This window comes from Mobula hypostoma, chromosome 7 (assembly GCF_963921235.1).
Source record: "Mobula hypostoma chromosome 7, sMobHyp1.1, whole genome shotgun sequence".
NCBI classification, from domain to species: domain Eukaryota; kingdom Metazoa; phylum Chordata; class Chondrichthyes; order Myliobatiformes; family Myliobatidae; genus Mobula; species Mobula hypostoma.
In genome coordinates this window covers 184,511,963-184,534,105 of record NC_086103.1, presented here as the reverse complement: position 1 = coordinate 184,534,105, position 22,143 = coordinate 184,511,963, and the positions used below count along the sequence as shown (strand labels likewise).

General features: G+C 47.7%; 1 protein-coding gene across 1 annotated transcript in view; it reads left to right on the top strand.

Moving 5' to 3' along the window:
- The window catches only part of inppl1a (inositol polyphosphate phosphatase-like 1a), a 217,441-nt gene extending 195,690 nt beyond the window's left edge, over positions 1 to 21,751 (top strand). The window contains exons 24-28 of the mRNA XM_063054726.1: positions 1,343 to 1,418; positions 4,395 to 4,532; positions 8,883 to 9,633; positions 11,752 to 11,888; positions 15,253 to 21,751. Coding sequence (XP_062910796.1) covers positions 1,343 to 1,418; positions 4,395 to 4,532; positions 8,883 to 9,633; positions 11,752 to 11,888; positions 15,253 to 15,346 — 1,196 coding nt within the window. The 3' untranslated portion in view covers positions 15,347 to 21,751. The remainder of the gene's footprint in view (positions 1 to 1,342; positions 1,419 to 4,394; positions 4,533 to 8,882; positions 9,634 to 11,751; positions 11,889 to 15,252) is intronic.
- The last annotated feature ends 392 nt before the right edge of the window (positions 21,752 to 22,143 follow it).

The window sequence follows — 22,143 nt, the reverse complement described above, 5'->3', positions numbered from 1 at the left end:
CTATCTCCTCCGGTTCCCTACACACTTTTCCACTGTCACACTTGATTGATCCTATTCTCTCGTGTCTTATCCTCTCGTTCTTCAGAACCATCACCACAATGTCCTCGTGAAACCTTTCACCATGTTCGTCACTGACAGCACCAAGATTAGCAGGGAAGAAGTCTAAATGGGAATGCAGAAAATGAATCTTTAGTGACATGGTTTTGTATGCTTCAAGCATGTTGTCAACCAGCTGCACATAGTGTGGTACTCTGTAGTTGCCAAGAAAATTTTCAAAAACTTCTGTAAGTGTCTTCCATGTGATTTTCTCTGGTCCCACAAGAAGTTCTTCGAATTGCCTGTCATTGATGACTTGTTTGAGTTGTGGACCAACAAAAATGTCTTCCTTAATCTAGCCACCAGTTATTCTGACTTGAATCATGAATAGAAACAACAAGTATAGGCAATTTTTAAAAATTGGTGTGAGATAGGGAAATTTCATGGTGATTTTCATGATCTGCAGCCCACAATCCATAAGATATACCCAAAAGTATTCAGGAGGCAAAATCTGTGTTGTCCAGTGTTGTCACAGGCAGACCCTCATTGCTGCCTGTCACTGGGGTGAACAGGTTCGCACAGTGGTGTTGGGGACCGGGGTTACAGCAGACACGGTTCCTCCACATCGGGATGGTGTGTGCCCTGGGGGGCAGCCAATCTTGTGGGTGGTGCTGTTCCCCCAACCCTACTGTCCAAGTCCTTGCAGGTACAGCTGGTAGGTGAGGGAGCTACCTAACTTCCTCTTCCAAAGGTCAAAGTAAATATATTATCAATGTACATATATGTCACCATATACAATCCTGCTTTGCATTTTCTTCCTGGCATTCACAGCAAATACAAAGAAACGCAGTAGACTCAATGAAAAACCGCACATGACAGGATGGACAAACCACCAGTATGCAAATACGAAAAGCAAAGAAAAGAATAATAATAAATAAACAATAAATATTGAGAACATTAGATGACAAGTCCTTAAAAGTGAGTCCATAGGTAATGGGACCGGTTCAGTGACGGGGTGAGTTATATTATCCCCTCTGGTTCAAATGCCTGGTGGTTGAGGGGTAGTAACTGGTTTTGAACCTAGAGGTGTGAGGCTCCTGTACCTCCTACCTGGTGGCAACATCGAGGAGTGAGTATGACCCGGGTGCTGGGCTTCTGTGTAACAGACGGGCGATTACAGTACTCAAGATGCACAGGCAGGGTGGAAGGGAGAAGGATCTCACCATCTGCCACTTGTTTACCCATTGGTGTGGGAAAATAAAACCTGTGAATGTAAAGCAAATCTCTCTCTTTTGCCTCACTACAGAATGGATTCGAGTCGACAAGGATGAGACTGGAGCATCCAAGGGAAAACCAGGGAGCCGATCGAACCCGGATGTGAAGTACGGCCGCCATTTGCATTGAAATGCCTGTTTGCCTTGGCAATGGTGCCCGTCTGTTTGGGAGCTGAGGGGAGGGGAGCCAGCGTTTGACCCTGAAGTTGTTTCTGCACTTTCTAGTTCCGACCTAGAGCTTTGTTGAAGAGAATATGACCCTTATGGAGAGCATCAGTAGGAGGATTAGTATCTCTCCAGTCGTCACAGAATCTCAGAGCATGCAGCAGAGAAACAGGCCCTTCAGCCCATCTAGTCCATGCTGAACTATCACTGTGCCTGGCCCCATCAACCTACACCTGGACCATAGCTCTCCACACCCCTCTCATCCATGTACTTATCCAAACTTCTTTTAAATGTTAAACTCAAACCTGTGTCCACCACTTCCACTGGCAGCTCGTTCCACACTGTCACCACCCTCTGAGTGAAGGTTGCCTCTCATGTTCCCCTTCAACATTTCACCTTTCTCCCTTAACCCATGACCTCTAGTTCTCGTCTTGCTCAACCTCAGTGAAAGAATCCTGCTTGCATTGGCCCTGTCTGTCCACTCATAATTACATTATAGGCATCCATTAGTCTCATGAGACCATGGATTTGCACCTTGCACCTCTCTGACGGTGGTGTCTGAAAAGAGGATGCTGTCCAAGTTGCATGCCATCTTGGACAATGTCTCCCATCCACTACATAATGGACTGGGTGGGCACAGGAGTACATTCAGCCAGAGACTCATTCCACTGAGATGCAACACAGAGCATCATAGGAAGTCGTTCCTGCCTGTGGCCATCAAACTTTACAACTCCTCCCTTGGCGGGTCAGACACCCTGAGCCAATAGGCTGGTCCTGGACTTATTTCCTGGCATAATTTACATATTACTATTTAACTAATTATGGTTCTATTACTATTTATTATTTATGGTGCAACTGTAACGAAAACCAATTTCCCCCGGGATCAATAAAGTATGACTATGACTATGGAAGGTTTCCAGGGTGCAGGCCTGGGCGAGGTTGTATGGAAGACCGGCAGTTGCCCATGCTGCAAGTCTCCCCTCTCCATGCCACCGATGTTGTCCAAGGGAAGGGCACTAGGGCTGATAAAGCTTGGCACCGGTGTCGTCGCAGAGCAATATGTGGTGAAGTGCCTTGCTCAAGGACACAACACGCTGCCTCAGCTAAGGCTTGAATTAGCGACCTTCAGATCACTAGACCGACGCCTTAACCACTTGGCCACGCGCCAACACGTACACCCCTATCAAATCTCCCCTCATTCTTCTGCACACCAGGGAATAAAGTCCAAACCTGTTCAACTTTTCCCTATAAATCAAGTCCTGGCAACACCCTTGTCAGTTTTCTCTGCACGCTTTCAATTTTATTGATATCTTTCCTGTCAAGTAGTTGACTAGAATCTGCATACAATACTCTAAATTAGGCCTCACCAATGTCTTTTTCAACTTGCAATATAACATCCCATCCCCTGTACTCATTACTTTGATTTATGAAGGCCAATGTGCTCAAAGCTGTCTTAACAACTTTATCGACCTGTGACGTCACTTTCAAAGAATTATGGACCTGTATTCCCAGATCCCTTTGTTCTACCACACTCCTCAGTGTCTTGCCACTCACTGTGCAAGTCCTACCCTGCTTTGTCCTCTCAGAGTGCAAAACCTCATGCTTCTATCTGCCATTTTTCCAGAAGCACTGCAAGCTTCGATAGGCTTCCTCGCTGTCCACTCCATCTCCAATCTTGCAAAGTTGCTGATGACGAGCGATAACGGACCCAACACCAGTCCCTGTGACACACTACTAATCGCAGGCCTCCAATCAAAGAGGCAACCAGTCTCTGGCTTTTCCTGTGAAGCCAATGTCTAATTCAATTTACTGTCTCATCCTGAATGCCAAGCATCTGAACCTTCTTCATCGCCCTCCCACGTGGGACTTAGCCAAAGGCTGTGTTGCAGTACACATAGACAATATATCTGCCTTTCCTTCATCTTAGTATGTTGGGGTGACACTTGTGGGCTGCCCCCAGCACATCCTCAGACTGCGGTGGTGAGTGATGCAAATGACACAGTTCACTGTGTGTTTCAATGTACACGTGACAAATAAAACTAATCTTTCTCGGTCTTTTTATCCCTCGCCACTTCCCAGTCCACCAATCGCCTATTGGTTCCTGACTCGCCTCTCCCCTTATTCCCAATCATCTTCCCTCTCCATGCTCATCCTGATGTATGGTCTTGATCAGAAACGTCCGCACTTCACTTTCCCCTGACAGAAGCTTCTTGAGCTGCTGAGCTCCCTTGGCAATTGTTCATTGTCCAACCGTGACGTACGGGTTCGGCTCGGTGAGTGGTGGGCATGTTACGTTGGCACTGGAAGTGTGGCCACACTCGCCCAGTGCGATCCTCAGACTGTGTTGGTCATTGACACAACCTGTATGTTTTGTGGTGTTGGATGTCTCTCGTATCCAACAATGACAGGAGACCTGTGAGGGAGAGATTTTAACGTGGAAAAGCTATTGCACTGGGACAGTTCCACTCTCTCAGCCTCAGAAGTCCAGATCCAGTAGCCGTTATAACTGGGGTCTTGGTTGCAGTGGATGACCATGATATGTTCTGTGCCTTGTCATGCCCGTCGCTCTCCATGGGGCGTTGTAGAACCATCTTCCTGCCCGTTGTATCTCACTGTAGATCTTATCTGCCAGTCTGCAGGCACGAGCCCACCAGCTGCTGTCACCTGGTTAGCCTGCCTGTCGAGGCAGTGTACTGGGGTGTGGCCGCTGTCACATGCAGACAGTTACTGGGAGCCACAGGTGAGAGCTGAGTGTCTGGTGGGGGCCTAAGGTGAGTGAGTTGCCCCAGAATGGACACGGCAAGCCCCTTCATCTGTCCCATACCCCTCCCTGCACATCCCATACACCCCATGTTTTGATGTACACGTACAAATAAAGCTAATATTTGAAGTTTTTAATGTTTAGATGTTGCTTTTCAGGGGGAATTTGAAGAAGCCGGTATCTCCTGAGACGTCCGGGCCACAGCTTGGGAAACAGAGCGAAGAGCCAGAGAAACCGTGCCCCCTGCCGGCTGGGCGTTCACCTGCACTGCTCCCTGCAGTAGCTGCGGAAGACAGGTATGGGGGGTGGGATGGGTGGGTGGTCAGGAATGGGGGGGACAGGGTTTTAAGGCCAGAGGAGGTTGCAGAGTTTTAGGGGCAAAGGGGATGGAGAGGGTCTGGGGTGGTGGTGTCGGGCAGTGTCGACAGCGGGCAGTGTCGGGCAGAGAGGATGAGGGAGGAGTTCAGGGGTGGTTGGGAACAGAAGGGAAGATTCATGCTCGGAGGGGGATATTCAGGATTGAAGAGGGTTTTCAGGGATGGAGGGGAGGAAGTGCGGTATTGGGTGGAGTTGACGGGGTATTAGAGATGGAGGACATGGAGGGGAATGTTTGAGGGCAGAAGGGGTATCGGGGCAAAGGGGACAGAAGGGTGAGTATTTTGCATCAGTCTTCACTGTGGAGGACACTAGCAGTGTGCCAGGTGTTGAAGAGTAGGAGTGTGGTTACTGTTACAAGGGAGAAGGTGCTGAAAAAGCTGAAAGACCTGAGAGTACATGTCACCCGGATCAGATGAACTGCACTCTAGGGTTTTGAAAGAGGTAGCGTTAGAGATTGTGGAGGCATTAGTAGTAACCTTTCAAAATCATTGGACTCTGGCATGGTGCCAGAGGACTGGAAAATTGCAAATGTCACTCCACTCTTTATGAAAGGAGGAAGGCAGCAGAAAGCAAATTATAGACCAGTTAGCCTGACCTCAGTAGTTGGGAAGACGATGGAGTCAATTGTTAAGGATGAGGTGATGGAGTACTTTGTGATACAGGACAAGATAGTACAAAGTCAGCATGGTTTCCTTCAGGGAAAATCCTGCCTGATGAACCTGTTGGAATTCTTTGAGAAGATTACAAGTAGGATAGATAAAGGGGATGCAGTGGATGTTGTATATTTGGACTTTCAGAAGGCCTTTGACAAGGTGCCACACGTGAGGCTGCTTACCATGGTATTACAGGAAAGTTACCTGCATGGATAGAGCATTGGCTGATTGGTAGGAGGCAGTGAGTGGGAATAAAAGGATCTTTTTCTGTTTGGCTGCCAGTGACTAGTGGTGTTCTACAGAGGTCGGTGTTGGGACCGCTTCTTTTTATGCTGTATATAAATGATTTAGATGGTAGAATAGATGGCTTTGTTGCCAAGTTTGCAGATGATACGAAAGTTGGTGGAGGGGCAGTTAGTGCTGAGGAAACAGGTAGTCTGCAAAGGGCTTAGACAGATTAGGAGAATGGGCAAGAAAGTGGCAAATGAAATACAATGTTGGAAAGTGCATGGTCATGCACTTTGGTAGTAGAAATAAATGTGCAGACTATTTTCTAAATGGGGAGAAAATCCAAAAATCTGAAGAAGTGACCCACAGAGTGAAGACACCTGTGTGTGTATTTGTTTAACGTGTACTTGATGTTTCACTCCAAGAAGCACACGATACTTCACAAATCAACCAACTGATTCCAATGGCATGGAAACCATGACGATAGGAGCTGGTGGATTTGTTGCGGCCTAGTGCTTTAGAACACCCTAAAGGTTAACTTGCAGGTTGAGTCAGTGGTGAGGAAGGCAAATGCCATGTTAGCATTCATTTCAAGAGGTCCAGAATACAAGAGCAAGGATGTGATGCTGAGGCTTTATAATGCACTGGTGAATAGTTTTGGGCTCCTTGGATGTGCAGGCATTGGAGAGGGTTCACAAGGATGATTCCAGGAATGAAAGGGTTATCATACGAGGAACGTTGATGTCTCTGGGTCTGTATTCACTGGAGGTTAGAAGGATGGCGGGGATCTCATTGAAACCTTTCTAATGTTGAAAGGCCCAGACAGAGTAGATGTGGAAAGGATATTTCCCGTGGTGGAGGAGTCTAAGACAAGAGGGCACAGCCCCAGGGTAGAGAGGCGTCCATTCAAAACAGAGATGCGGAGAAATTTCTTTAGCCAAAGGGTGGTGAATTTGTGGAGTTTATTGCCACATGCAGCTGTGGAGGCCAGGTCATTGGGTCTATTTAAGACAGAGCTTGATAGGTTCTTGATTGGACACGGCATCAAAGGTTACAGGGAAAAGGCCAAGGAGTGGGACTGAGGGAGGGGGAAGAAAAGAGGATCAGGCATGATTGAATCATGGAGCAGACTTGATGCTCCTAAGTCTTATGGCCAATGGCTCTTGAACTAGCATGGGTAACTTCACTCACCTCAACTCTGAACTGATTCCACAGCCTACAGACATGCTTTCAAGGAGTCTACAACTCATGTTTTCTGTAAAAGGCCGTGTCAATCATTAAAGACCCCCATCACCCAAGACATGCCCTCTCCTCATTGCCACTATCAGGGAGGAGGTACAGGAGCCTGAAAGCACACACTCAACGATTCAGGAACAGTTTCTTCCCCCTTTCTGAATGGACAATGAGCCCATGAACACCACCTCAATATCTTTCTGCCCTCTTTTACCCTACTTATTTGTTTTTTTAGATATATATTTCTTATTGTAATTTTTGTGTATTGCACTGCACTGCTGCCATAAACCAATACATTTCACAACATGTATCATTGATAATAAACCTAATCTTTACAACTCGTGTTCTCAGTATTTTTTTTATTTGCAAAGTTTGTCTTCTTTTGCACATTGGTTGCTTGTCACCCTTAGTTTAGAGTCATAAAAAACCACATCATAGAAACGGGCCTTTAAGCCATTCTAGACCATACCAAACTGGTATTTTGCCTGGTCCCATCGACCCTCACTGGACCATAACCCTCCGTACCTCTCCCAACCATGTACTTGTCCAAGATTGTCTTAGATGCTGAAATCAAACCTGCATCCACCACTTGTTCCACACTCTCACCCTCTGAGTGAAGACATTTCCCCTCATGTTCCCCTTAAATTTTTCACCCTTCACCCTTAACCTACAACCTCTGGTTGTAGTCCCTCCCAGCCTCAGTGGAAAAAGCCTGCTTGCATTTATTATCTATACCCCTCATAATTGTGTATACCTCTATCAAATCTCCTCTTACTCTCCTACGCTCCAGGGAATAAAGTCCGAACCTACTCAACCTCTGTCTATAACTCATATAGGGTTTTCCCTAAATTCTATTGTATTTCTTTATTTTACTGTGAGCATCTGCAGGAAAGTGAACCTCAGGGTAATGCAATGGATTCCGGTTAATTGAGACACATCAGGACCAGTACATTTTGGTCCAATTAAGTGGCTGGCCTAATTTCTAGGAAGTAGTTAAAATATATTTTTAAAAAGGCAAACTACAGTTTAACTGAGTAACAAATTATGTATTTTAAGGAAATACAGAATAAATTAGAAAACTAATTCTACTACAGTGTTTTAAAACTGTGTATTAGTTCTTAATAGTTATCAACAGAGAAACTTATCTAGTGTTTGCTGTCATGTTCTTATGATTGCATCCTTCAAATCTTCATTTTCATTATCACATTCAAAATGATTGCCAATACCTTCAAATTCTTTGTTGTGCCTAAAATAGCGAAATTGTTTCCTTCTCACTCCCTACTGTTTCCGGTATCTCCAAGCCTGAATGCTTGAAACCGCAGTGAATGAAATAGTTCTGAATTGTTTTACTGCTTATTTCTCCCCAACTATCAGTGACAAAAATCACTGCTTTTTTGACGCTGTTTAAAAGCAGTTCCCTGTAAGCACGACGTAGTGTCTAATGGCCACACAAGTGTACAAGACTGACATTAGATAGAAACTGTTCGGCAACAGACTCCTGTCCCAATTAAGTGGCAGAGTGTTCCAAATAAATGAAGGGAATTCTGGCTATTTCCTCAGTTTTGTTCTTTAAGAGTTGTCCCAAATAAACAGCTGCCCAATTAACCAATGGCCCAGTGAACCAAGATTGGAGCGACTAGGCTTGTATACTCTGGAAGTTAGAAAGCTGGGAGGGGATCTGATTGAAACATATAAAATTATTAAGGGATTGGACACGCTGCAGGCAGGAAGCATATTCCCGCTGATGGGTGAGTCCAGAACCAGAGGCCACAGTTTAAGAATAAGGGGTAGGCCATTTAGAATGGAGTTGAGGAAAAACTTTTTCACCCAGAGAGTGGTGGATATATGAAATGCTCTGCCCCAGAAGGCAGTGGAGGCCAAGTCTCTGGATGCTTTCAAGAAAGAGATGGACAGAGCTCTTAAAGATAGCGGAATCAAAGGTTATGGGGATAAGGCAGGAACTGGATACAGATGGTGGATGATCAGCCATGATCACAGTGAATGGTGGTGCTGGCTCGAAGGGCCGAATGGCCTACTCCTGCACCTATTGTCTATTGAACCAGAATGCAATGTATATGGTGACATCTGTAACTCTGATAATGAATGTTTTTTTGAACTTTGAACTTGCTCTGATCTCTGGGATGTTTCTTCCAGGACCAAACAGGGGGAGGCGCACTCTGACGCAGACGCACTGTGCTCCAAGAACAGCTTCAACAATCCTGCCTACTATATGCTGGAGGGAGTGCCTCTATCCCCCGACCACCAGGTCTCGGGCGCCGTGAAAGCTCCTCAGAAAACCAAAGGCCACACCACTCTGGGCCTACACGACAAGAAACGGCAACCGTCAGCCCGCCCTCCCCTGGCCAGCGAAGAGGCCTCGCTCTCGGACGACGAGGGCCTGACCCTCAACCGGCCGCCACCCGACTACCCCCCTCCGCCCCTGCCCAAGTCAGCTGAGATGGACGTGATTGATAATCCTTTCTACGCCACCTCAAAGGAGGTCCAAAGACAGAGGTCCAAGGATGAGCCCAGCCTGAGGAACCCCAGCGGCAAGCACCGGTACCCCACAGACCCCTTGGATACCAAAGCCCCCTTCCCACCCAAACCTCACCCCAAGAGCCAACTGTCCCCCGGCACGGGGCAGCTGCTGCCTCCCTACATGACCAACCACTGCGGCCCGGCCTACCAGGGGGCTGTCGATGATCACTCCTATTCCGCCCTGCAGATGGCCAAGAGCCTCAGCGAGGTGGACTACCCGGGGGTCAAGGCGGAGCCCCCCATGAGGAACCCCCCACTGCCAGTGAAAGGTCAACCCCACCGACCGTTCCTCCCTGACTACAGCCGCCCTGCTGCCTTCCCCCCTCGCTCCATCAAGGAGAGCATCGAAGAAGATATGGCAGAGGAGGTAAGATTGTCAGGATATGTGGAGAGGATGTTTCTGTGGTGGGGGAGTCTAAGACACAGCCGCAGAATAGAGGGGCGTCCTTTTAGCATGGAGATGAGGAGGAATTTCCTTGGCTGGGGGAGTGAAACTGGGGAATTCTTTGCCATAGGCAGCCATGGAGGCCAAGCCATTGAGACGGAGGTTGATAGGTTCTTGAAGAGTTGGGGCGTCAAAGGTTACAGGGAGAAGGCTGGAAAATGGGTTTGAGAAGGATAATAAATCAGCCATGATGGAATGGTGGAGCAGACTCAATGGGCTGAATGGCCTCATTCTCCTATATCTTATGGTTTCATGATACACCCCAGCAGCCTCAGGAGTTCTCTGGCACATTGTTCTGTGGTCTATGCTGTTGGGGGAGGGGGAATGAAGTGGCCTAATAAAGGCATTGGCCCCTTCATTGGGGTTGTGGGTTCAAATCCCATCTAGGGTATACTTATTTCAAATATGGTGATGTAACTTCAGACTAACCCACCAAATGCTGGGGGAGCTCAGCAGATCAGGCACATCTATGGACAGGAATAAACAGTTGACATTTTGGGCCGAGATTCTTCCCCTCCACAGAGGGGAATCATCTCTGATGCTCTCCTTCCCCTTCCCCTTTGGCTTCTACCCCCTTCCTTTTCAGTCCAGATGCAGGGTTGCTCTCCACAGGTGCTGCCTGACCTGCTGAGTTCCTCCAGCATTTTGTGTGTGTTACTCTGCATTTCCAGCATCTGCTGAACCTCCTGTGTGAATCATTTCTCAACGTTGATTTTAATGAATTCAGGAGATGCCTTTCCTTTGGGAGCATAGCGGTTGGTGTTATGCTTTTACAGCACCAGCAACCCAGGGTCAATTCCCATTGCTGTCTTTAAGAAGCTTATACATTCTCCATGTGGCTGCGTGGGTTTCCTCCGGGTGCTCTGGTTTCCTCCCACAATCCAAAGATGTACGGTTGGTAGGTTAGTTGGCCACAGGGGTGTCATTGGGTGAGGAGGGCTCGCTGGGCTGGAAGGGCCTGTTACCGACTGTATTTCTAAATAAAAAGTATAACAAATCATTTGAACAGGCATCAACCTTCCAGCTCTGTGGCTGAAGCCGATGGGCACTCACTGCTTTTCTACTGTGGGAGCTTTGCCCACCCCAACCAAGGCGCTTGGATCAAATTGCCAGCTGTTGAAGCCATCATCCTCTCTACTTTCCAAGGAGGCTGAAGAGAGCTGGTCTGTGCATGTCAGTGCTCAAGACCGAGAGCTGTGCAGTAGAGAGCATCCTAACAGGCTGCTAACATGGTACGGAAACTGCACTGTGACAGACAGGAAGCCTCTACAACGGGTAGTCAAAGCTGCCCAGTGCATCATCAGCACCCGCCTACCTGCCATCAAGGACATATATACAGAAAATTGCTGAAAAAGGGCCGGTAAAATCTTGGATCCCGCCCACCCTGCTCATAAACTGTTTGTCCCACTCCCATCAGGGAGGAGGCTACGTAGCATCCACACCAGGACCACCAGACTCAAAAACAGTTACTTTCCCCAAGCAGTAAGGCTGATCAACACCTCCACCCACTAACCCACCCCTTCACCACTACGTGCACACTGGCCACTCCTCTGCACAAACCCTCAGCCCTCTTCATCCTACCCCATGCACTGCCACATTACAGTTACTTGTACATTGTCTTTTATAGGACTTCTTTTATATTTAAAAATCACGGAAGCGTAGCAGTTACCATGATGTTATTACAGCTCGGGACATCGGAGTTCAATTCTGGTGTCCACTGTAAGCACGTTTCTCTATGCTCCTTTCTGTAACCGCGTGGGTTTCCTCCGGGTGCTCTGGTTTCCTCCCACAGTCCAAAAGCATACCGGTTAGTAGGTCATTGTAAATTTTCCTGTGATTAGGTTCAGGTTAAATTGATGGGTTGCTGTGTGTCCGGAATTGCTAAATAAATAAATATTTATTGTGTCCTTTATGCTTCTTGTGTTTTTGGTTTTGTGCTGTACTGAATCTGGAGTAAGAATCATTTCATTCTCCTTTACTGAAGAATGACAATAAACGGTTTTGAATCTTGAGTGACCCTTATCCTGTTCGATCCCACAGGCCTCGTGCCAAGCAAGCAGCACCAGCTCCAGCCTGTCTCACGACTCCAGTGTGGGGAACTGGTTACGCCGTCTGGGCTTGGAGAGGTATGAGGATGGTCTGGTCCGCAACGGCTGGGACGATCTGGAATTCCTGAGGTAGGCGTCTGCACTGCAGGATTGTGTCCCTCTCCTCGACTGGGCAGAGGTAACCTCTCGTCCGCCGGCACTAATTTGGGGTGCCACGGTAGTATAGCGGTTAGGCATCACTCTTACAGCTCAGGGTGCTGGAGTTTGGAGTTCAATTCCAACATCACCTGTAAGGAGTTTGTATGTCCTCCCTGTGGAATGGGTGGATTTCCTCCTGTAGCTCAAAGATGTATCGGTTAGTAGGTTAATTGGTAAATTATCCTGTGGTTAGGCTTGGGTTAAATAGGTGGGTTGCTGGGCAGCTGGGCTTGGTGGTCCAGAAGACCATGTTCTGCGCTGTACCTTTGAACAGATATGTAGACAGGTTGATAGATAGATGATCAATTGATAGACAGACAGACAAATGTGCTGGTGTAACAAGGCCCCAGTGTTTGATTTAATGCCTGTGATGTCCCAGGTCACAGTAGCCCATGATCATGATCACCACTTTGACAGAAAGGCAAGGCGGACAGTCACACAACACGGGAACAGGCCCTTCAGCCCACCACATCTATGCTGACCATTTCACACATCTACATTTATTGTTATTACTATTAATAATATTTTTTCTATGTTTTTGTATTTGCACAGTGTTGTCTTTTGCACCCTGGTTGAACGCCACGTTGGTGCGGTCTTTCATTGATTCTATTACTGTTATTGGATTTATTGACTATGCCCACAAGCAATTGAATCTCAGGATTGTATATGGTGACATAAATGTACTTTGATAATAAATTGAGTTTGAAGTGTAGGATATTAGATTCCCCCCCCCCCCCCCCCAGTTCAGGTGCAAGCCCTGCCCTCTGCATCAGTCCCATCTTCCCTGGAAGAGAGTCCAATGATCCAAAAGTCTAAAGCTCTCACTCCTGCACCATCTCCTTAGTCACATGGTAAACTGCATGATCTTCCTGTTTCTGGTCTCACTAGCACATGGCACACTAGCGGTTCTGAGATCACAACCCTGGAGGTCCTACCCTTTAACTTAGCGCCTAACTCCCTGAACTCACCTTGCCAGACCTTGTCACCCCTCCTACCCAAGTCATTGGTGCCGATATAGACCACGACCTCTGGTTGCTCACCCTCCCACTTAAGAACGTTGTGGACTCAAACTAAGACGTCTCTGAACCCTGGCACCCGTGAGGCAATAAACTATCCAGGAATCTTGTTTTTGTTCACAGAGTCTCCTTTCAGTTACCCTAACCAACAAATCCCCTATCACTATAGCTCACTTCTGTCCCTTTCTGAGCCACGGTGCCAGAAATCTAACCACAGTGGCTTTCCTCTGCAAGGTCTTCCCCCTCCCTTTCTCCACCCTCCCCAAACAGTATCCTGTCGTTTAGGAGATCGGCCACGGGGGTGCTCTGCACTAGCTGACTATGTCCTTTTCTGTCCTGCACCTTGGGTGTAGCGACCTCCCTGTGTGCCCTGCCTATCAGCTCCTCCCTCTCCCAGATGAACCGGAGTTCACCCAGTTCCAGCTCCCAGCTCCTTAGCACATTCTGTTAGGAGCTGCAGCTCGATGCACTTCTTGCAGGTGAAGTCATTAGGGACACTGGAGGTCTCCCCGCCCTCTCACATCCCACAGGAGGAGCATTCCACTATCCTGCCTGACATCCCCTCCGCTCGAAATGCACAATAAGAAAGAAAGAATAACTAATGAAAAAAATCTAACTATGACCCACGCCTCTTCTTGCCAAAGCCTCAACTCCCCACTCCAACATTGACCCACTCACACACCCCCACAATAGCCGTTCTGCTTAAACATAATTTCATTTTAGCGCCTAATTATAAATAATCTGGTGTCTCCTTGGGTCTGTGGCGCACAAAAAGTGCCAACTGCCCCCACTCACTTCGTTTAAACTCTCTCTCCCTCCATGCAATCCGGTGTCTCCTTAGGACTGTGGCATGCAAAATGCTACAAGGTACTAAGGTTTCCTCCCACAGTCAAAAGATGTACCAGTTTGTAGATTAATTGGATTTGTAAATTGCCCTGTGATTAGGCTAGGGTGAAGTAGGTGGGTTGCTGGTAGCTGGTGGTGTACTGGTATCCGTAGTGGACTTTAAGACGAGTGACCCCGGGAATCCAGCAGGGTTCTTGGTGGCTTTCCACCTGTGCTGGGTTGAGCATCGAACCAGCAACTGGTTAAAAAAAATAGACAAATGCTAATGAGACAGCAAGGTTACCACCCGAAACACCACAAGGCGCAGAAAGGAACAACAGAAAACAAATGGGTGGGTTGCTAGTTGGTGTGGCTCTTTGGGTCAGAAGAGCCTATTCTGCGCTGTATCACTAAAGTAATAAAATAACACCATATGCCTTCTTAAGCACCCTTTTAATTTGCATGGTAACTTTGAGGGACCTGTGGATGTGGACCCCAAGATCCTTCTGTGCCTGCACACTGCTAAGAATCCTGGCATTAACCCTGTTTTCTGCCTTCAAGTTCGGCATTTCAAATTGAATCACTTCACACTTTTTCCGGATTGAACTCCATTTGACAAATTGGGTATAAACTAGGATCAACTTTCTGATGCCAGGATCACCGGACTCAAAAACCCAAGCAGCAAGGGTGATCAACACCTCCACCCACTAACCCACCCCTCCACACCTCCAACCACCACTACTTTATCACTTCCTGTCAGAGTCACCTTATGTACAGACACTCCTGTGCCCAGCGTCACTTTACGGCTATACAATCAATCTCTGCATATAAACTGTCTTGTATATTTATTGTGCTTTTTATTATTGTGTTTTTTATCGTAGTGTTTTATTTTATGCTGCATTGGACCCAGATTAACAATTATTTCATTCTCATTTACACTTGTATACTGGGCCACTACAGGAAACATCTTCTCCAAAGTGCAAAGTAAATTTATTATCAAAGCACAGGATTCATTTTCTTGCAGACATTCATACAATAGAATCAATGAAAGACCGCACACAACAGTATGGACAGACAACCAATGTGCAAAAGCAACAAATTTTGTAAATATGAAAAGAAAAAAAGGGGAAATAATCATAAATCAGCAATAAATATTGAGAGTGTGAAATGAAAAGTCCTTGAAAGTGAGTCTGTAGGTTGGGGAGAGTGAAGTTGAGTGAAGTGACCACTCTGGTTCAGGAGCCTGTTGGCTGAGGGGTGATAACTGTTCCTGAACCTGGTGGTGTGGGTCCTGAGGCTCCTGTACCTTCTTCCTGACGGCAGCAGTGAGACAGAAAGTTCAGGCCCGGAGCCATCAGTGTGATCTGCTGAGTATTTTGTGTTGGTGGAGATTTCCAGCATCTGCAGAATGTCTGGTTGATGACTAACTCCGGTTTTCTGATTCGCCCCCACAGTGACATCACAAAGGAGGACCTGGAAGAAGCTGGCGTGACAGACATCAACCACAAGAATATTTTGCTGGAGAGCCTGCAGCAGATGGGAAAGTAATGAGCTGCAGGGCTTTGCTTTCTTTATATATTAAAAAAAAAGTGCCTTATGGGAGTTTTTTTTCCAACAGCTTCTAAAACTTCTGGAGAAGCAACGAAAAGGATAATCATTAAATACAACTGACTGTCCAAGAGAGGAGGGACGTTATTGCCCCAAGCACTGATTCTAAGACTAACCATACTGCAGACTACAGAAGCTGCCACCTCTAGCTGGCTCTGTTCCTCAATCCTTCCTACCCACAGCAGGCTGTGTGATCACTCACTGCAGGGTTTGCTTGGGAGAGGGGTGATGGGGAGGCGTGGTAGGGGGGGTTCTGTCTGTGAGGTGATTTCCTCCCCCCACCCCCAAAACCAGGTACCCAGAGTGGAGTTCAGCACTGGGAAGTCGCCGGTGTGTTTGATTTCAGCGGCAAGACACTACCCCTCCCCTCGTAGCAATGCCCCTTGGACTGCTGCCCACAATAAGTCCTGGGAATCGCTCGCTCCTCAGGTTGAAGGATTCGTCCTGCTCTACCTGTGACAAAGCCGTCCAATCACTGTTACTGTGGTGGTTGTCATGCCCGACAATGACGTGAAGCCCATTTGGGAGAGTACTTAAAGTAGAAAAGCTGTGACACTGGGACTGTTCCACTCTCTCGACCTCAGAAGTCTGGGTCCAGTCGACACAAGCTGGGGTCTTCCTCGGTTACAGTGGGTGACCATGATTACTTCTGTGCCTTGTAAAGCCCTTGCTCTCCACCGAGCGTTGCAGAACTGCCTTCCGGAGCATTGGGTCTCACTGTGGATCACATCCGTCCAGTCCACCAGAGCTGACTTCACGTGCTCAGACAGGCAGGTCCCTGTCTCACTGGTCTGAGACCCATGGGCTGCTCTCACCCAGCTTAGCCTGCCTGTCGGAGCAGTGTGCCGGGGTGTGGCCATTATCGCATGCAAACATCTACAGGAACCACACATGAGAGATGAGTGTCCGGCGGGCCTGAAGGCAAGTGAGCTGTCCCAGAATGGGCACAATATGCCCCTGCACCAGAGGTGCCACCCCGTGCTGGATGCCCCATACACAGTCACTGTATGTGTGCGTTTAGTCCCTGCTGAAACAGAGTAACACGGACAGATAAGAATTGGGAATGCTGTTTTTGATGTTTGGGACCAAGCTGTTTTGTCTGCATAATCCTGTTTTCAGATCTAGATTCATGTCTTTGTCACACGTACATCGAAACGTACAGTGAAATTACGTCATTTGCGTCAGCAACCAACATAGCCAAGGATGTGCCACATATTCTGGCGCCAGTGTAGCGTGCCCACACTGTTCAGCAGAACACAAGTAGCAACAACAACAAGACAAATAACAGCAAAACAAGCCACTTCACCACCTTCCCACCCACCCAGACAGGCCCCCCGACTCCAGGACAGGCCGCCTCTGCCCCTCCAACTTCCCGGTGCGTAGACATCAGACCTTTGACCTCAGGTCCTTGGCCCAGATCTACAGACTCACGGACATCAGGCCTCTGACTTCCGGGTATGCCGGCTTTGGCCTTCGACCTTCAGTATCGACCCCAGGATTCGCATGGATTTCTGGCCCCAGAGTTTGCTGATCTGGGGGAGTCACCGGCTCTCATGTCCTCTGCCTGCACTGTGCTTTCTATCCTGCTTGTATCGACAGGGAATTGCTGTTCCAGAGTTGTCTGGAGGTGGGAAAGGGAGGATTCGGGAGACGTCAAGAGGGTCCCGCCAGGTGCTGTAAGCTGATGGGTAGGTGTTCACCTCAGGGTTAGCACTGTGGAGAGCGATTACTGCAGTTGTTCCCCCCTTCACAGTAGTTCCTGCGTAGGCATCATGTTAGTCCGCCCGGTCCCACACTAGATCAGTTTTACTTGTCGCCTGTATATCGCTGTTTGCACCAAGAACCAACACAGTCTGAGGACATGCTTGGCACAGCCTGCAAATGTCACCATGCTTCCTGCGCCAACGTAGCGTGCCCACTAACCCGTACGCCTTTGGAATGTGAGAGGAAATCGGAGCACCCGGAGGAGAGCCACGCAGTCATGGGGAGAACGTACAAACACTTGGCGTGCAGAAGTTGAACCCGGGTCGCTGGCACTGTAAAGTGTTACGCTGGACGTGCTACCCTCACTGATTGACAGCAAGTTCGTGCTTTATATTCAACTGGAGGCTGCTGTTGCAGAGTTGGCTGGTGGTGGGGAAGGTGAGAAGGCCCCGCTCTGGGCCACAAGCTGATGGATGGGTATTGGCCTGTTGAGTTGGGTTGTGGAGAGAGATTACTGGAGTTGTCTCCTCCTTCACAGTAATTGCCAGGCATGCATCTCAGTCCTGCAGCACTGCTGCAGCTCACAGGATGGACAGAAACGGGCTGGGACTGCCTGCCGGCCAGGTGTTTGGAGCGTCCCTGCGGTCAGGTCAGTGTGGACTGTAATGTGACTTTGGTGCAGTTCCTGTCCACTTTGCAGTCAGACGTTTGCTCAGGCTCTGTGGAGGGAACTTTGCAGCATATCTACCCTGAGGTTGGCACCAGATAGGAGAGAGAGCTGCCGTACATCCATTTTCCAGAAGTGTTGAGAATGTCTCGCTGAGGAACAGCAGGGCACTCTGCCAAGGTGATTTCATCTCGTAGGCCCTCCGTGGGTCAGGGTCGACCATGGATGTTGCAAACCAGGGCAGTGCAATATGGAGAGCCGGTGGTTGCCCATGCATCCATGCAGCTGAAGAATCGAAAGGAACAGCGGAGGACTCAGCATAAGACTGCTTCAGGGACTGCAGCTCTGGACTTTGGCTCTGAATTTGCTCCTGAAGCCTTGCCCATGAGTGAATATAGCCTCAAGGCAGCGAAGGTTTGAGATCAGAGTTTTCCTTCTCCTGGAGAAGGGCTCATTTAGCACCTGGTGTTTTATAACCTGTGCTCTTGGAAACATATTATTGTTCAGGCTTATGTAAATAAAAGGACTTTGCAATTTAAGAATTTGGTCAGGAAAATAAAGCCATCTGCCTTACAATACAACTGTCTTTAGAGCAGATCTTCGCTTTGAGTAGCATCACTTGTGATGGCTCCTTCATTAAAGACTTCAAACTGCTCCAGCTTCACACCTTCAGCCAGAATCAGGTTTATTATCACAGACACGGAATTTGTTGTTTCATGACAAGAGTACAGTGCAAAGACATAAAAATCAAAACTTTACAAAATTATTGCAACTAAATGGAATGATGAGCCAGTGTTCGTTGTCTGTTCAGAAATCTGATGGCCAAGAGGAAGGAGCTGTTCCTAAACCGTTGAGTGTGGCTGCTCGGGCTCCTGTGCCTGTTCCCTGATGGTAGTGAGAAGAGGACATGTTCTGAATGGTAGGGGTCCTTTGCCATGAATGCTGCCCACTTGAGGTTCTGCTTCTTGAAGATGCCCTTGATGGTGGGGTGGGTAGAGCTGGGGGAGTCTACGACCATCTGCAGCTTTTTCCAATCCTCTGCAGTGGCCCCTCCGTACCAGACAGTGATGCAGCTGGTCAGAATGCTCTCCTGTTGTGGGGTCTTCTGAAAGTGCGCGAGTGCCAACAAGGAGTGGTCACCAAAGCAACTTGCAGAGAGCGGGCGATTAGTGTTCCGAGAATCGTAGGACATAGAGCAGGAACATGTTGTGCCAAAACAGTTAAATTAGTAATCAAATGGCCAATTAATCTAATCCCTTCTGTTCATATCCTTCCATTTTCCTCACATTCATGTGCCTATTTAAACATCTCTGAAAAGACTCCAGTTTTCTCGAGCACAGAACAGCACAGCACAGGAACAGGGCTCCCTTTGGCAGAGGGGGCTGAGGTCCCATCTCAATGGAAGGGAGCTGTATTTTCATCAGGAATGCCTTAACAGTGCTCTGAGTTGCCCTTCTGGTGTTGGAGACTCGCCTGCTTCGATATCACAGAGCACAGACTGGCAATCAAAGGAGACTCTCTCTGCCTTTCCCATCTCAAACGCAACTCCCTCCTACCCCGCCTGACTGTACCTCACCCAAAATGGAGAGCTGTGGAGGGCTATGGTCTAGGTGCGGGTGGATGTGACTAGGCAGAGTCATTGTTCGGCAGGGACTAGATGGTCCAAAGGACTTGTTTTTGTTCTATAGTGGTCAATGACTGGAAACCAACTAAGATTCTGCTGGGAGCCAGGGTGGTTGTTTGACCTGAGGGTGTTTCACTAACATCCGTCCCTTGTGGAGGGGTCTCTGGCTGGCATCAGGCGCAGTTACAACCCTTCCAGCCTCTTTTCCTATTTTGGCTTCTGCCCCCTTCCTTTCCTGTCCTGATGTGGGGTCTTGGCCCAAAACATGACCATTTATTCCCCTCCATAGATGCTGCCTGACTGGCTGAGTTCCTCCAGCATTTTGTGGTGTGTTTCAGTGTTCCCCTCATTTTAATGCAGGTTCTGAGTCTGCCCTGTGCCCAATTGTTTGTGTCCTTGTTATTCTGCGTTCTGCATTCAATTCTCTCCCAGAGTTTCGTGGTATTAAACCTCTTGCCCAGTACGTTGATCTGCTCCACTTTAATGTGCTCCTCCACCTGACTGCTGCTTATTGAGTCTGTTGTGTCCCCTCACCGGACTAGCTCAGTCACTGCGGGAAAACAAACATTACCATCGGTCTCAAGCTCAGCAAATATTCAAATAGAAACCCCTTCCCATTCCCCAGATTCCCTTCCCGGGTAAGTTCACCAGGGGCAATAATCTGTTTGCAAAATGGAGTAGAACAGAAACTTCCCATTCTGCCTCTCCCCAGCCCTTCTCAGCTCAATTCAATCTCCAAAGCCAGTACATCTTTTCTCAAGTAATGAGACCCAAACTGCACGCAGTACTCCAGGTGCGGCCTCACCAGTACCCTGTACAGTTGCAGCATTAGCTCCCTGCTCTTAAGTTCAATTACTCTACCAATGAAGGCCAACATTCCGTTTGTTTTATTGATAAACTTGTTGCACCTGCAAATCAACCTTTTCTGATTCATACACGAGCACTCCCAAGTCCCTCTGCACAGGGCACGCTGTAATTTTTCACCATTTAATTAATCAGATCTTCAATTTTTTCCTTCCAAAGTGGATGACCTCACATTTACTAACACTGTACTCATTCTGCTAGATCTCTGCCCACTCACTTAACCTATCCATATCCCTCTGTAGACTCAACACATCCGCTGCACAGGTTTCTTTTTCTCTCAGTTCAGTGTCATCAGCAAACTTTTAAACACACTACAGCTGGTCCCCTCTTCCAGTTCTTGCACTCCCAGCTCTCAGTTGCTTAAGGAGAGAATTCTGGGTTCCTGCAATGCATGGTGTGATTGGAAACTGTAGCGGTGGAGGAGCTGTGATGTGGACTAAATGCTTTGCTATTCCATGTTGAGAGAACTGACAATGGTGACAACTGTCCTTCAGCTTGAGTTCAGCCAACATTGTTTTCTTAGTTTTAAGGACCCTCGGGAAGCTCTCCATTAGTTGGGGTCAGCGATGGATGTTGCTTCCTAGCTATCTATGTTCGATACACAGGCCAGGGCAGCACAATATGAAGAGCAAACTGTCCCACGTGCAGCGGGCTCCCCATATCGTGTGCAAAGGAATAGCAGAGTCCGATACAGTCTGGCACCAGCAGCATCGCGGGAGTTGCCAGTCAGTGTTGAACTCAACGTAGGACTGCCTTAGAGACTCCAGCTCTGGAGTTTTTCTCGGGTTTTACTCATGAAGCCTTCCCCGTCAGCAAGTATAGTCACAATGTAGCAGAGGTCTGAGATCGGAGTTTTCCTTCTGCATGAGCTGCCGACCATGGCTGACGAGCCCCATCTGCCTGAAGTGACTGGTTTTATGCCAGTAACCCACCTTTGCCCCTTCCGTCAGTAGTAACAGTCCCATCAGGCTTAGTAGCCAAGTCACACGTGAAGGCCAGGAGCTGGGCTTGATTGTCAAAGGCTTAATAGATAGTGGGAGCTGATCCGCACTACCTCCCCCAGACTATAACAACCTTAAGGAATCCCCCTTAACAATTTTAAATGCTTCTTATATGCATTAAGAAGTTTGAACTGCCAGTCTGTGAGGGGTTTTGTTTGTGTGTGTATTTGTGTGTGTGTTTGTGTGTGTGTGGAGTCCTCATTATTTTGATTCTGTTTTTATTTGCTTTTACAATATGATAGTTGTGAAGTTTCTTTATTTCTGATATTTAATGCAAATCATGACACGTTTATTTGTGTGCTTGCCCCCCCCCCCCGGTCCCAACTCAGCCCCTCGCACTACTGCCTCCTGTATTGGTAGTGGTGGGAGATCACAAGAACAGTGAACACAGGCGGGAAGGGTGCATACACATGCGTGTATCTTCCTCTTACTTAGTTTTGTATTTTAAATGATTTAATTATGATTGTATAAAACTGTTTAAAATAAACATTTTTAACAACATTGGTGTTATATGTCATTGATTTTGATGATGGAATTGATGGCATTGTGACCAGGCCTACAGATGATATGAACAAGAAAAAATTGCAAGAAGAGTTGTGAACTCTTTGCAATGACCTGGTTTTCTGCATTAATTACTCATAAAATGTGGTCTGATCTTCATCTTAACACAATCCGCCTAAAATAATAACACACAAGCAATTATACCTCTTCTCGTCAATACTGAGTACACTATTTAAACAATCGCAGTCTAGGTTCAAAAATAGTATGTAAACCTCTGGGGTAATGCCTTCTACAAACGGAGTCAGGTTTCTAATCAGTGAGATGAGATTGAGGGTGTGGATTGTAGAGCTGCCCTTCCCTATAAAAATGACACACA